General features: G+C 45.8%; 1 protein-coding gene across 1 annotated transcript in view; it reads left to right on the top strand.

Moving 5' to 3' along the window:
* Positions 1–16,357, top strand: part of PIP5K1B (phosphatidylinositol-4-phosphate 5-kinase type 1 beta) — a 193,040-nt gene that overhangs the window by 114,307 nt on the left and 62,376 nt on the right. The window contains exon 12 of the mRNA XM_039249525.1: positions 2,860–3,004. Coding sequence (XP_039105456.1) covers positions 2,860–3,004 — 145 coding nt within the window. The remainder of the gene's footprint in view (positions 1–2,859; positions 3,005–16,357) is intronic.

Here is a 16,357-nt window from a genome sequence, read left to right as displayed (position 1 = left end):
TGGGGATGAGCACTGGGTGTTATGTGGAAACTAATTTGACAATAAACTATTTGTAAAAAAAAAAAAAAAGTCTCAAGAATAAAAAAAAAAAATTACACCTGTGTAATTCCTTTTGCCACGTAAGATACAGTAATTGCTGGAGCCAAATCACATTCACTGATATCACCCCCCACTCAAAGGGAGACGGTTCAAGCCTATAGATCCCCGGGGATCATCCTAGAATTCTCTCTACTGTGTTTGTTTTTTTAAAAACTGAAGGATAGAGGAGCTTGAGATCGTTCTCTGTTTTAAAGAGCGGCTCCTAAGAGATTGGAGGTCACCTACCCCATGTCTGGCCCAAGTCCCTGGATACATCATGTCACTGTGTATCATCATTCAAATAACCCCTGGTTGATGCAGTCAAGCTGGGTACGCCCCAAACTGGGGTCTTCATGAGCCCTTTTCATTCTAGCCCCATAACCTTATATTGAGTAGCAATCCCTTAAAATCTAATGGGAGGTTATTTTTCAGACCCACTGTTCAGTATTATTGAGAATTTCAGTGTTTTCCTCTATAATGAGAAGGTGGGATCAAGTATATTAAAGTTCGCTCGTCGGTTGTCACATTACATTGAAGGCCTTCCTAATTTTTGCACGTTGAGTGCTTTGGGTACTTGTGTTTTCATACAGTCTGTTCCCATCTGTTACTCATCATGGTGATTATTTTGGCCTGAATGGGAGGCAGAGGTGCCCCATCTCACACATTTTAAAGTGTGTCGGTGTCCTGGTGCAGAGTCCAGCCCTTCTGTGGACTGTGCCTCACTTGATCCTCTCATCTACCCCCCCGCCCCTTGAAATCCCAAGTCCAGAACCTCACACTCATGCAATAGTGCCTCTTAGGACTGTTTTCCATTCGTACACTTCCTAAAAATGCATAATTTTGAGCTTGTTGGGCCTATAAAGGAATCCCAGAAACACCTTGAAGTTATGTCGTATTTATTGTCACCTGCCTTAGTTTAGCTTGGGAGAATGACTAAAACGAACCTCTGGTACAGCATGGTGACTCTGGTTAACAAGAGTCTATTGTATATTCGAAAGGTGCCATGAGACTAGCTCCTAAAAGTTCTTCTAAAAGTTTCTTGCAAGAGGAAACAAAGCGTATTGTCGCTACTATGTGGTGATGTTCACTAGACCGTGGTGATCATCTCACACTATATATGTGCCTCACATCATCACATTGGACTCCTAAAATTAATACAGTGTTATATGTCAATTATATCTTCATAAAATTTTTAAAATAAAATATTGGGGTGCCTGAGTGGCTCAGTTGGTTGAGTGTCTGACTCTCAGTTTCGGCTCAGGTCATGATCCCAGCCAGGGTCGTGGGATCGAGCCCCATGTCAGGCTCTGCGCTAAACGTGGAGCCTGCTTAAGATATTCTCTCTCCCTCTGCTTCTCTGCCAATCTGTCTCTTTCTCCGTCTCTCAAAAAAAAAATAATAATAATAATAATAATAAAATATCTCCCCCAGTTAAAAAAAATCAGCGTGAGCCTGGTTATAAAAGCTTAAGGACAGGATTTGTCCACAGCTGTTATGTCCACAGTGTTCTGTTTTTATTTTTCTTAATGTTTATTTTTGAGAGAGAGAGGCAGTGTAAGCAGGGGAGGGTCAGAGCGAGAGGGAGACACAGAATCCAAAGCAGGCTCCAGGCTCTGAGCTGTCAGCACAGAACCTGATGCGGGGCTCAAACCCATGAGCTGCAAGATCATGACCTGAGCCGAAGTCGGATACTTAACTGACTGAGCCACCCAGGCGCCCCACACAGTGTTCTGTTTTTAAAGCAGCTCTGTTCTGTGTGACTGACCTGTCATTAAAACACTGTCTCTAATAGGCTGAGCAGTAAGGGATACAAATTTGTCCCAAGTTTAGGTTAGGATGTGTAAAAATAATATCTCAGTTTAAAAAAAAAAAAAGAATTCACAGAGAGAGAGTGGGTGTGGGCCACTGTTCAGCCTGGAATATTCTGCTTTCCTGCATAAGTATTTTTGCAGGCATCTGCGTTTTCAAAAGGAAATTGGAGTTTTCTCATATATTTTTTTAATGTTTTATTTATTTCTGAGAGTGAGAGAGAGAAAGAGACAGTGTGAGCAGGGGAGGGTTAGAGAGAGAGGGAGATAGAGAATCTGAAGCAGGCTCCAGGCTCTGAGCTGTCAGCACGGAGCCTGACGTGGGGCTCGTACCCACAAACCATGAGATCATGACCTGAGCCGAAGTCAGACGCTTAACAGACTGAGCCACCCAGGTGCCCCTGAGTTTTCTCATATTTAAAAAGGCAGCCTTGGCTCTTAAAGCATGGTGCCAACAACAGACGTGGATGACGTGCAGAGATGTATATGGGCACACATGGGGTTAAGAGATAGCCAGCTCTTAGTCTGGGAAGCATTTGTGTCCCGGCTGTTAAAAAGTCTGAGGACGTAGAGCTAAACTCAGGAGGATAGATCCGCGTGTCTCCCAGGGAGGGAAGGCAGGTGCCCTCTGTGTCTCTGCGTTTGCCAGTCATCCTCTTAATGTCTGTCGAATTATCTCCTTATGCTCCCACAAGCTTTTTATGCCCTCTTTTGAAACAGTGAATCACTTTATTAGGTTTTTCAAATGACATTCCTAATGTCATTTCCATAAGCCATTTTGTAAACGGATGCACCTCCCTTTCTGTGGAACCTGCTTGCAGACTCCTGCCTTATGGGTCTGCCGTGGCTCAGAAGAGCGAACTGATTTCACAATTTCATTTGCAACCTGATATGTGAAATGGATGCATTTGACTAGACTCCATTGCGTTCACTACTGAGATTCATGAGTGTGTATTGTGCTTTCCTCGCCCAGCCCTGGGATCCCGACACAGGCCAGACCTGGTGCCCAGCACCCCTTCGCTGTTTGAAGCTGCTTCCTTGGCAACCACTATTTCATCTTCTTCCTTGTACGTCAACAAACACTGTCCACACGACGGAACGACGCTCTATTCAAACAGGTAAGACTTTGCGCGATCACATTACCCATCCGGCTGTTACCACATTGGCGCCGCAGCCCCACGGATGTCTCAGTGAGAACATACTGTCCTTGACAACCAGGATGTGACCATCCCCTGCCCTGTAAGTGAGAGAAAGAGAAAACATGCTTGATTTTTAGTATGGCAAGACACACATCTGGGGAAAATCCCTCCTTATGGTTTTTTCACAGTTAATCATTACGTCCTATAGACATTACGTGCTTGTTTCTAGGGAAGAAGACGGATCTTTCATCATGCCACCATTTCTCACGAATGGATTCTTTAAGCAGGCGTTCTTGGTTCACACTGCAGATAGCTGCAAAGATATTTGAATATTCTCTTGTCGTTTGAGTGATCTTAGCGATCGTGGTAGACAGAATAATACCCTTCCCGAAATTGCCCCCATCCTAATCCCTGAGATCTGTGCCTTACATGTTGCTTTACATAGCAAAAGGGACTTCGCCAAGGTGTTTAAGTTAAAGATCCCAAGGTGGGAAGAGTATCTTGAATTATTGAGGCTATCCCAATGAAATCGCAGGGTCTCTTTTTTTTTTTTTTAAATATTTTATTAACGCTACAGTGGTAGGCGAATTTATGCTTCTGCTTTTTCCTAGATCACTGAGTCACACAAAATTCCTAATCCACAAAGAGTGGGTGAGAGTCTTTACATTAAATGTATCCTCCCTAAAAATCCTTAACTGTATGCCAGTGTGTCCTCAAGCCATAAAATTCAGTTACACACAGGATCTTTGTAAGAGGAAAACAGGAAGATCAGAGTCCAAGAAGGAGAAGTGCAGAAGCTGAGGGCAGACAGAGACGTTAGAAGGTGCCGCACTGCTGGCTTCAAAAGATGGAAGATGGGGCGGTGAGCCCAGGGAGGCCAGAAGCCTCTAGAAACCAGAAAGGCTAGGAAACAGGTGCCCCCTTAGAGCCTTCACAGAGGAAGACAGCTCTTCCAACACCTTGAATTTCAGGGTTTCTGACCAGAGCTGTGAGAGAATAAGTTGGGTTGTTTTAAGTGATAAATTTATGATAATTTCTTACACAAGCAATAGGAAACAAATACAGTAACTCTCAAACATCCAGCGATTTAATGTTTCGGTGTCAGGGGGTGGGTAGTGTTATTTTCTAAATAGAGAGTCATTGATTTATTAGATACTTTTGCTATTTATTTATTTTTAGAGAGAGCACATGGGGTTGGGGCGGGTGCAGAAGGAAAGAGAGAGAATCTTTAGCAGGCTCCACGCTCTGTGCAGAGCCTGACAAAGGGCTTAATCCCACGACCTGAGTTGAAATCAAGAGTCAGACGCTTAACTGACTGAGCTACCCAGGCGCCTCTCGATACTTTTGGTTTTTAAACAAAACATTGTCAAACACTGACTGTAGTAATAGGAGGTGATATCTTTACAAAGTGATTACAGTGTTATCTGTCGGCTTAGTTTGATTTTTTTCTCTTTCTATAAACGCAATTTTGGGGGGGTATTAATGTTTATTTTTTGTGAGAGAGAGAGAGAGGGTGTGCAAACAGGGGAGAGGCAAAGAGAGAGGGAGACACAGAATCCGAATCAGGCTCCAGGCTCCGAGCTGTCATCTATCTCAGAGCCTGGCACAAGTCTCGAACTCACAAACTCTGAGGTCATGACCTGAGCCAAAGTCAGATGCTTAACCAACTGAGCCACCCAGGCACCTCTATATATGCAATTTTGTAACTAGCTTCAGTTGCTGGACAGGGACTGCTCTATATGTATTCCTCATAATTATCTGTTAAATGTTGAACTAGCTCTTGTCAAAAATCTAGCTCTTGAGAATCAAGATTGTATTTATGCAGGTAAAGTCCTTCTGACACAGGTCATTTTCCACCTCCAGGCTTGCAGCGTAGCTCACTTCCAGAATGAGGACTCTGTATGGTAGATCCATTTTTAACCTACACAGATTTGTAGATGCTAGCTTGGTCTTTTGGCAAGTTAAGACTTGGTCATTGGAGCTTCCGTAGAAATTCTTTTCTGTTGTGGTTCCCTCCCTGCTCTCTCAGCTAGATACCAGTTGTGGGGTAGCAGGTGAGGCAGCCAGTCTGGGTGTAGAAAAGTGGAATGAATGACAGGGTGAGCATCAGTCTCAGTCGGGCTTCGGTTTAGATAGCTCTGGAGGAAGCACCAACATAGAAGGCTCCATTATAAATGATTCAATTCGTCTAAACTGGGAAAGAAATTTGGTTCGCTTCCTTAGGTTAGAAGACCATAAAGTGACCTCACCGTAATGTGTGCCTGAATGTTGATATTTGTTACGTAAATTAGTCAAGCAACGGCGTTTCTATCTCTGTGATATAGCTAAGCACCATCATTTTGCTCTCACATATCAATAGTGACTCAAAAAAAATGGCTGGAACATCACAGGAAGCTCCTTGCGAGATCAAAAGCAATTCCACGTGAAGCCACGGTGGTTCTTTATGTTTGCTACTGTTCTCATTATCAGGGGCACATAATTGGATATGCTATTACTTCCTAGAATTTTCAGCACAAAAACAAAAGGGTGTTTTGCTCATGGGTTTGTTTTTCTGTTCATTTGCTTGTTTGTTTTGGTGGTAGTAGTTGTGGGTAAGTATGCAGTGTCTTGGCCAGCAGTATTCAATTCTTGGGTATTCCTAAAGCTCCCCCAGCATCTGGAGCTGTCTCCTTCCTGGCCAGCATTCGAAGCTGCCTTTGTGTGCTCCGGGGCTGCGGTATAATTCTTGGTACTTTTATTTGTGAGGATGCTGACTATCACATATCAGATGGGAAAAACCTTAGTGCTACCTGTGATATTTTTCCCTTTCTTTTTTTGAAGTGAACTGTTGCAAAATAACCTTCTTTGTCATCGTATCTCCACGTTGCATTTTGATATGTTGTATTTAGGGGTCAGGTTGCAGCAACAAGAAACCACTCTGTTTTAAACAGAAAGGGATTTGATACAAGGAATTGGGTGCTTACAAAGTGCCTAAAAAGGCTCTGGGCTGGACATCAGGAAGTCGCTCCTGGATAATGTCCCCGAACTGGCTGCCTACAGCCGCACAGCCCTGGCCGCCATCAGGCAGGTTCCCTGCCCACAAAAACCAAGCTAGTGAAGGCATTGTGGTGACCCCTGAATGTTTCTTAAATAAGCTAACGTTTAAAAGTCAAGCAGTTTGGGAGCACCTCGGTGGCTCAGTCGGTTAAGCGTCCAACTCTTGGTTTCGGCTCAGGTCATGGTCTCATGGTTCATGAGATCAAGCCCTGAATCGAGCTCTGTGCTGATAGTGCAGAGCCTGCTTGGGATTCTCTCTCTTCCCTCTCTCTCTGCCTCTCCCTTCCTCATGATCTTGTGATCTCTCTCTCCTTTCTCTCTCTCAAAATAAACAAACTTGAAAAAATTTAAAAAAAAATAATCAAGCAGTTTCAGTAAAATACCCAGATCCTTTTGAAAAATCCCTAGTTTGGGCCTCTCTTGGCTCTATTGCCTTGGGCATTTATCCACTGGACAGTGGGAAGCGGGGACCCTCCAGGTCGCCTCCATGTTACCACCCCCTGCTTCGCTCATCTCTGATGTCACCTGCCTGTTCTTCTGGGCCTTTCCGATTTTAGCCTGGAGGTAGAAGAGAAGCCAAAGACATGTCTCTGATCTTAACCACTGCTTTAGGGGAATCGTAAGGGAAAGGTCCAAACAAGTCACAGAGGTGCTAAACGGGAAATAATGGCGTGTGAACTCCCGGGAATCAGTGTCCCTACCCCTCCCCACCAGCTAATTATTCAAAAGGGAAACCTTACCAGCAAACTGAAAAGAAATTGTCATGCTTTCTATCTCTTTTCCCCCCTTAGAGCCCTCCTAGACCTACGTGGTGTCTCTTGCGGCAATAAACAAACATGATCCTAAGTCTCTTCTGGCCTCCTCGGTTTTAAAACCTAATCCAAATTAGCCTGCAAAGAAAATGAGTTGAAGATTCATGTTATAATTCACATTCGGTTTTTCTTTTTTAATCTAGGAATCATCTTGTGCTGAAGTACAGTGGCCTGTTTTTTCCATCTTGACTCCATCTTTCCACATCCGCGTTCAAATAAGCCGTAAATACTTCAGCTAGCAATTGTCATTCTGTCGGTCTTTCTTAAATCCTTCGAAAACACTTTGAAAGGCGCCGATTCGTGCTGGGATGTCCCCACACCTAAATTGTATATTGCAGTGGGGAAAACTGCTGCCTCTTCAAATTGTTCCCCCTTTTAAGGGATTATTCTTTGTAACCACAAAAACTCCAGTCGCAATCTATTTTCTTTCTTTCTTTTTTTTTTTTTTTTTGGAAGTGTACTCTAAAAATTGATAAGGAAGCAAATTGTATCTTTAAAGTGTATATTTAACCTGATGATGGGGAGTCCCTATTTTCACAGCACAGTTTGGTGCTCGAGTGTGCAGCTCATAGCAATGGAGGCAAACTGGGGTGGGTACGTGCGTCCCAGGCAAATGGTGGGATTTACATTCTGAATTTTTGATCCTTGAATTCTTCTTTCCTACGAAGAGCTCTCTTCTTTTAGAAGAGGTATAGAGGAGGCCTAAGAAATGCAGAGGCAAATGTGTTTTATATCAAAGTTAAGAACAATTTAATACTGTGGAAATTCGCTACATGCACAAATATGAATTCTTTCCATGATTCCAGCACCTTTGGTAGCAAAGCTGATGCCCTGATCATGCCTAAGTATCGAAAACACTGCTGCATCCCAACCTAGTTATAGCTTCCCCATCAAAAATGCCTTTACCTCTGCGGCGCTGGGGGACTCAGTCGATTAAGCGTCTGACTGTTGATCTCAGCTCAGGTCATAATCTCACAGTTCATAAGATCGGGCCCTATGTTGGGCTTCGCACTGACTGCTTGGAGCCTGCTTGGGATTCTCTTTCTCTTCCCCTCTCTCTGCTCCTCCCCTACTTGTTTTGTCTGTCTGTCTGTGTCTCGCTCGCTTGCTCTCTCTCAAAATAAACAGTTTGAAAGAAAGAAAACAAAATGTCTTTACCTTCATCACTGCTCTGGCCAGTCTCCTGCTTTGCTAGTGACTGTTTGAAATAGCGGGCCCAGGCCGGAGCCTGAACGACGTGTGGAGTGTTCAAGACGTGTGGTTGTATCAGAGGAAAAGCCACTGGTCATTTGCACATAGAGGGACAGCTGGCTAAATCCCCCTAAATGATGAGTCCATGATCAGAGACCTCAGAGGCTGACCCAGGGCATCTGGCTGCAGCTCTGTGTCTTCTGCCTGCCAGTAGAGTCTCATAAAGCCGGGAGAGCAGCGGAGTGATCCCCCCTCTTACAGACGTGTCTAAAAGACCCGGAGAGAGAATTGCGGGGGTCTGTGCTTTCCATGACCTGCTGCCACGGGGTCACACGGCGTGCTAGTAAGGGGCCTGGGGGCCCGAGCCCCACGTTCTCTCCACCGTACCCCCTTTCGCTCCAGCCCCTTGTCCCTGGTCTTGCTGTGTGTGCTGTGCACCTTGGGCCAGGCTTTCTGGCTTCATGGTAGAGCCGCTTTTCTGCTGCTTAATAACTGAAGTATTTCTGTTAGACAAAGTGGCAGGCTTACAGGAATGTCTACCAGTGACTTGTGTTCTAGAAGTCATTGGCTAAGTCTACTTACTAAGAACACAATGACTAGGTGGCTCCGTCGGCAGGGCGTCTGACTTTTGATTTTGGCTCATGGGTTCGAGCCCCGTGTCAGGCTCCACATACTTGACAGCATGGAACCTGCTGGACATTCTCTCTCTCGCCCTCTCTTTCTGCTCTTCCCACACATTCTCTCTCTCAAAATAAATGAATAAACTTTAAAAAAAGTAGTCATATTTCAAACCACCAATAATATAATGATCACAATAGCTTTCTCTTTTTTTAATTTCTGAGACAGAGAGAGAGAGAGACACAGCATGAGCATGAGAGGGTCAGAGAGAGAGGGAGACACAGAATCTGAAACAGGCTCAAGGCTCTGAGCTGGCAGTCAGCACAGAGCCCAACGCGGGGCTCGAACCCACGAACTGCGAGATAGTGACCTGAACCGAAGTCAGACGCTCAACCACCAGAGCCCCCCAGGCGCCCCATGATCACAATAGTTTTAATAATAGCTAATTCTGGGACTTTATTAAGGGTCTGTGTTAAGTTCTTCACGTACATCAGAGTGAATTAATTGTCCCACGCACCCTCTGTGGCTGTCGTATGTATTATCTGCAGGGTACAGATGAGGAACACTTCACAACTTCAGGTCTCCCCCAAGGTCAAATGGCTGCCAGGTGGAGCCAGGGTCTCCAGGCACAGCACTGACACAGAGTGTGAGGCACCAGCCTTGGCCCCTCACGAGCCGCCCTCGCCCATGTTGGCCTGGCTCCAACCGCACGACCTTGATGCTACTCACGGAAGCTGGGTAGCACCCACACAAGTTCTCTTCCTCCTCCGTTTCGTCCGTGTTGCCTTTTCTTTTTCCATGTGATTGTAAGTGAGGTTTCACTTCTCCAGATGTTCGAGACCAAGTGCTCAAACACTAAAAATATGACCTACTAACTTAAGCCCCCAAGAAACCTGAAATAGCTGTTTCTTCAAGTTTTTATTTCTAGCTCTTCAAGTAGACTCCGCATCGGTACATGATCACAGAGGAGAGAGACTTGTGTTTGGTTATGTTCCTGCTTGATTTAGAAAATCCCATATCTTGGGTTGACATAATAAGGTTAAGAAGGGACAGTTGTTACTTAAGAGATGAGAGGAGAGAAGGTGGGTTGCAAGAACTTTCTAGAAATTCCAGTTGTCTAACAGTACCCTCGAGGGAAGGACAGCATGTGCCCGCGATATCTGCCGTGCACATGGCGGCTGCCTCCTGAACTGAGGGTGCCGATTGGGGCTGCCCAGGCCCCATGGGGTCTCTGTAGCTCTGCTGTGGATGCTGAATATTCAGTCTCCTCCCCAGACCCTTTGTGCTTTTACAGGTCTTCATCTGGTCACTCCTTCTTTGCAGACAGACCTCGTTACCACCGCTGTTGACCACCTCCACCCAACATCCATCATTATAAGTCACCAGTAAGGGCATTACCCCCACACAGCCCCTTCTAGATCTCTAATGTTGGGAAAGTTACTTAACCTTTACTCATTTTCCCCACTTGTGAAATGTGGATTATCAGACGACTGCCCCAAAGGGTTGTTCTAACCATGAGAGGAAATAGTAATCAGAAAGCACTCACTGGTAACCTATTAAACACCATCAAAGTATTAGTTAAAGTATTGTTTTCATTGTTTCTGTCAAAAGGCCATCCAGAGTACTTTATTGGGTAGCGTCCAGTCAAGAAAATGGAAAAACACTGGGAATTTCAAACGGAATTTATTTTTTTTAATGGTTATTTATTTTTGAGCGAGGGAGAGAATGAACAGGGAGAGGCAGGGGAAGTGGGGGTCAGGGAGAGGACACAGAAGACCGGAAGCTGGCTCTGTGCTGACAGCAGAGAGCCCGATGTGAAGCTTGAACTCACGAACCGTGAGATCATGACCTGAACCAAAGCCAGACACCCAACCCACTGAGCCACCCAGGCGCCCCTCAAATAGAATTTAGTGGGGGCGGTCAGTTATGCAGTGTAACTAGAGGCATGGAAAAGGGACGGTGCAGACACCCAGGTTAGTAACTGCAGGCCACAGCTCCCAGCACCCATTCTGTCAACTCGCAGAACCTAGGCTCTTGAAGGAGGCCCCACCTGGGGACCTGGTGCCACCTTACAAGCAAGGACATCAGAGTTGGACATCATCAGAATTGCTGGGACAGTGGCAGGGACACAGCTGTTGCTGGGGACACTACCCTCAGAAGGAAGGAAGAAAGTTGGGGGGAGGGAGAGGAGGAGGGAGGGGAAGAAGAAGGAGAAAGAGAGGACCAAAGGCTTCTCTCCTCCTGTCCCCTCATCGTCCTCGACTGGCAGAACCTAGCAAAGGAGCCTGAATGATGTAGTTTGCTGACTCCTGGCTGCAGCATTGCAAGGTGGAGCCGAATCAAGATGTCACTGACAGCCACGGCACTCAGGGCAAAGACCTGAAAGATGCAGGCTCTCTTTTTTTTTTTAATTTTTTTAAATGTTTTATTTAGTTTTTGAGAGAGAGATAGAGACAGTGTGAGCAGGGGAGGGTCAGAGAGAGAGGGAGACACAGAATCCGAAGACAGTCTCCAGGCTCTGAGCTAGCTGTCAGCGCAGAGCCCTATGCGGGGCTCGAACCCACCAACTGTGAGATTGTGACCTGAGCCGAAGTCAGATGCTTAACCGACTGAGCCACCCAGACGCCCCAGATGCAAGCTCTCTTAAAAAGAGAATTCAAAAGATCAAAGCTTGACAAAGGTACAGTGTGCATACAGGAACAGGAATCGATTGGAAGTCTATACAGTCAAAGGAATCACAGAGCCAATTTATTGCCATGACAATAGAATAGTGGTATGTAAAGCAGATGTAATTTTTTTAATCATCTGTGTCAATAGAGATGTTTACCAGCAAGTCTGTCCGATGGTCGCTAACGCTTTCCCTGGTTCTGAGCCAGAACAGATGCTGCCTGTAAATACTCCTCGAAATGTCTCTGCTAATTCCAGGGATGTGGGACAGATAAAAAGCTTCCTCAGCTCAAGAACTTCACAAAGAGATTTGCAAACCTGGGGAAGACAGGTCACACACACACACACACACACCCGATGGCATAGCAGATATATGTTCAAGGCTGGATATCCGTCACCCGTCCCCTAGCAAAATACTTTTATTGCCAATAGTACCCCACCTACCCCATCTCATCAACTGAATATAACTCGGTCTGAAGTGAACACACACGAGGGGCTGGTAGATATGGTGTCGCTTCCATTCTTCATATAACGGAGGAAAGGATTTAGTCACCTTTTCTCCAGTGTCAGGAAACTAGGTCACCCGGCAAATAAGGATGCGTGTGTGGAAGAGGGTAACTTACGTGCTTCAGGATCCTCAAGGAAAAACCCACCTTGTTACCCAGCCTCCCAGGAGAAGATCTCATTTTGGGAATTAGGACCATTTTCTTTTTTAAATATATTTTTTTAATGTTTTTTATTTATTTCTAGGAGAGAGAGAGAGAGACAGCGTGAGCAGGGGAGGGTCAGAGAGAGAGGGAGTCACAGACTGAAACAGGCTCCAGGCTCTGAGCTGGCAGTGAGCACAGAGCCCGACGCGGGGCTCGAACCCACGAACCGTGAGATCATGACCCAAGCGAAAGTCGGACGCTTAACCGACTAAGCCACCCAGGTGCCCCAAGGGAATTAGGACCGTTTTAAGCCCTGCTGGGATGGCAGGCAAACCAAATGGTGGTATCACATCCTTTCCAGTTGTGACTGAGGCACCTGCAGAGAAAATCAGAACTTGATAGAAGGTTCATAATAGGAAGCCTGTCTGTTTAGCTTCCCCTCCCAAGCTCAGCACAAAAAAAAAAAAAAAGATCATCACGTAGTCTGCACCTGGATTCTACTAGATGCCTTTTTTTCCCTTCTTTGACAAATTATAGAATTGCTTCTGAAATGATTAGCTTTTGAAATGATCCTTCATATATTTGGGCATGGGCAGGAAATTGAAATGAATTTTTCAAATATCTGACAGTTTATGAGGAATCATTTAGGATTCAGCATTGATTCAGACACATTTTTTTTCCACTGTCTTTTATTCATTTATTCATAAATTCGACAAATATGCCTTGAGCCCCAAACATGCCAGACATTGTGCTTGGGGCAGACGTGATTCCTCTCCTCCTGGAGATCAGAGTCTGGGAGTGTCATTACATGCTGTAGAGTATTTAGATTTTTTTTTTTTTTTTTTTTGCTGGGGTATAATTCACACGTAATGTTATTTTCGTTTCAGCTGTGCAGCCTAATGATGTGACAGTTGTCTGTATGGCAAAGCAGTCACCACAGTAAATCTAGGTACCATCTGTTGCCACACAAAGTTAGGGAAAAAAACATCTTCTTGTGATTAGAACTTTTAAGATTTACTCTCTTGGCAGTTTTCATATTTGCATTACAATATCTTGACGTGCAATTCACACACTGTACACTACATTCCTCTCATGACTGACTTATTTTATAACCAGAAAGGCTTTTTGTTTACTTATTTGTTTTTGAGACAGAGGGGAGCAGAGAGAGAATCCCAAGCAGGCTCCATGCTCAGCCCAGAGCCCAAGGTGAGGCTCGATCCCACAACCCTGGGTTCATGACCTGAGCCAAAATCAAGAGTTGGACCCTCAACTGACTGAGCCACCCAGGCGCCCCTGTGACTGTATTTCTTGACCCCATCACCCATGTCACCCACCTCTCAGGTCCCCTCCCCATAGCAGCCGCCACTGTGTTCTCTGTATTTGTGAGTTTCGTGTGTTTGTTTTATATTTTTTAGATTCCACACACAAATGAGATCATCTGGTATTTGTCTTTCGGTCTGACTTGCTTCACTTTAACATAATACCCTCAAGGTCCATCCATGTTGTTGCAAAGGCATTTTAGTTTTGTTTTGTTTGTGGCTGAGTAATGCTCACAGCTTTTGATGAATTGGTACATGGCAGTATTTTGAGGTGCCTTTGTGCATTAAGATTTTTTAATGGACCCAGTTTATGGACAAGTCATATTGAAAACAGGAGGGCAGAATGTGGCCAGCCTGTGGGCATCTCAAAAATGATCTCTCTTACCCATTTTCTCCCCCTTCAATTTTACATCAAAAAAGCACATCTCTGTCTCCCTTGACCTTCAACCTCTAGGGCTGCATCTCTCGGAGGATGGTTTGCTAGCGGTCTCCCTGTCCCACGCCCTCCTTCCTGAAACCTCTAGAGAGATACCTATCCAAGCGTGATTGGTCCCTACACCGAGCCCGGGCCCTGCGTCCTCCTCAAGAAATTCTTAGGCACATCCGAGTTAAAGGAAGAAAGTTCTTGGAAGATACCCCTCTCCCTCTCCAACTTCCTTGAGAGGTACAACAATTTCTTTGCCTTGTTGTTCAGCTGAAATACAGATGGGCTCATTCAAGGAATTAAGAGACCATAAAAAGAAATTCCTGAAATGCAAAACCATAGCAGTAGGGATGGGGTTTCAGATTATAGTGGAACGGGACCCCCAGTCTCTTGCTCACATCTCAGACCTACCTGGACAAATCCTCAGCACAGCCTCCCTCGCCGTAAAGCTGTTTTAGATTAATAACACCTCTGGAGGATTCTCCAGGCTGACACTAACTTGCTGCTCGGCTCAGCCCCCTCGGACCCTAAGCCACACTACACTATGGTTCTGCTCAACAGCAATTCTTTTTTTTTTGTTTTGTTTTGTTTTATTTATTTCTAGGAGAGAGAGAGAGAGACAGCGTGAGCAGGGGAGGGTCAAAGAGAGAGGGAATCACAGACTGAAACAGGCTCCAGGCTCTGAGCTGGCAGCCAGCACAGAGCCCGACGCGGGGCTCGAACCCACGAACCGCGAGATCATGACCTGAGCGAAAGTCGGACGCTTAACCGACTAAGCCACCCAGGCGCCCCGCTCAGCAGCAATTCTTGACCTCACTGAGTCTACAAAGAGCCTTGACTCGGGGGCCAAAGTCCTTCTCTTTAAGATCCCATGGGCCTCATGACTCTCTCACTCAGCTTACAGGTCATTCCGATCCTTCTCAGCCCCTGGAAGTCACCCTGTCAGTCCTGACCATTTCCGTCCATCCATTTGGTTTGTCTCCTTCATGTTCCAGTTCTGTTCTCATTAAGCCCGTCTTGTGCACATTGATCTGTCGCCCTCGATAGCTCCCGGCCATGTGGCCCCACACAGGGCAGTCCACAGGCTTGTCCACACCACGTAGCCACTGTCAGCTGCCGTAACCTCCCTTTGAGGTGTCCCCTTTGGCCCACCCATTGCGCTCCCATTTGCCTTCTGAGCTGTCACGCCTTGTCTAGCTCTGTTATCACACATGGAGTTTTGGTGTCGACAGGGCCTGAGACCCATGACGGGTGAATTTCCGCCAGGCCCCTGAGCGCCCTCCTCCGTGCACGGGTCCTGTGGTGCCGGGTTCTGCCACATGCCTGAGTTGAATGTCTTCTCAGATGCACCTCAGATATGCACAAAAATTAACAAATACCATATTTCACCCAAGGCAAGATGAGAGTTGATCTTTGATTTAATCCTCTGTGATCTCTAGAATTATCTCCACTGTAGCTGGCTCTGTCTCCCTGTAATTTAGATGGCTTGCTCATCTTTGAGGGACGAATTTCACCATGGAAGTCCAGAGAGGGAAACCTGGCTGCTGGGTGCTCGTGGATTTCAGAGAAACTAACAGACCCAGCCTCCCACAAGTGAGCACAGTATATCTACCCAGCCAGCCCTTTTGCTCTTAGGGCTGGTCGGGGTGGGGGGCGGCCGGGGCGGGGAGGCGGTTGGTAAGGGTACTGAGGGAATGAGGAGGCAATGATCAAATCTCAAGTCAGAATGACATTAATCTAAGATGTAATTATTTAATAGCCTGTTTTCAAGGATAAAGTAATAATAAAGATGAAATCTGTAATGATGTAAAGGAGCCCGTTACTCTCCTGGCCAGCCGCATTAAAAATTAGCGTTTGGAAGGTCGCAAAAGAACTGAAGAAGGGCCAGACTTTCTTCCCAACAAAGGCTTTGGCTGAAATGAAAATGTCATCCTGATGGCCACCGGGAGGGCTTCCGTGTTAACGTTTGTCTGTCTTTCCTTCTTTTTTCCCTCCTTGTGCGGAAGCACTTCCTCTGAGAAGAGTTATTTTGTCTTTTATTTACACACGAGTGCCTCTGAGTTGGCGTCCTAGTAATTTTCTCTGCCGTGCCTGGCCATTTCCTTTGTCATCCGTGAGCTGTGACAGGAGAGAAGGTACGCATGCCGGGGTCAAGCACCTTGTGACTTTCCCCCCACCCGCAACCCTCGCAGTGCTTTCCAATCTTAGTGGCAGAACTCACCCTGTAAGAATCACAGAGTTTAGGGAACATCAGGGTCCTTCTGGCTTCCTGTCATCCAGCCCTTTTATTTTTAATTGTTTTTGCATGAAAATCGTAGGCACCAAGTTTAACAAATAGACATATAAAGTTTTTAGGACAAAGAGCAAGCTCTAGTACATGTCCCTTTATGCTCCCCGTCCCCAAATGCAGCCACCTTCAACTCTTCTAGCTGATTCCTTTGGCACTTAACTCCTCGTCTCTACGTAGCATGCTAACGCGGCTATTTCTTGATCTTGCTGGTTTAGACGCTAGCTTCTCACCACAGAAGATGGAGCCGGAGCTGTGGCTTCCCCACCCCACACCTATCATACATGAACACTCTCCTCACCCTGGCCCCCTCTTCCGTCTCCAGTAT

Source organism: Hyaena hyaena, unplaced genomic scaffold, assembly GCF_003009895.1.
Source record: "Hyaena hyaena isolate Hyena2069 unplaced genomic scaffold, ASM300989v1 scaffold_341, whole genome shotgun sequence".
NCBI lineage: Eukaryota > Metazoa > Chordata > Mammalia > Carnivora > Hyaenidae > Hyaena > Hyaena hyaena.
The sequence above is the reverse complement of the archived record's forward strand: the minus strand, read 5'-3'. Positions and strand labels throughout refer to the sequence as shown.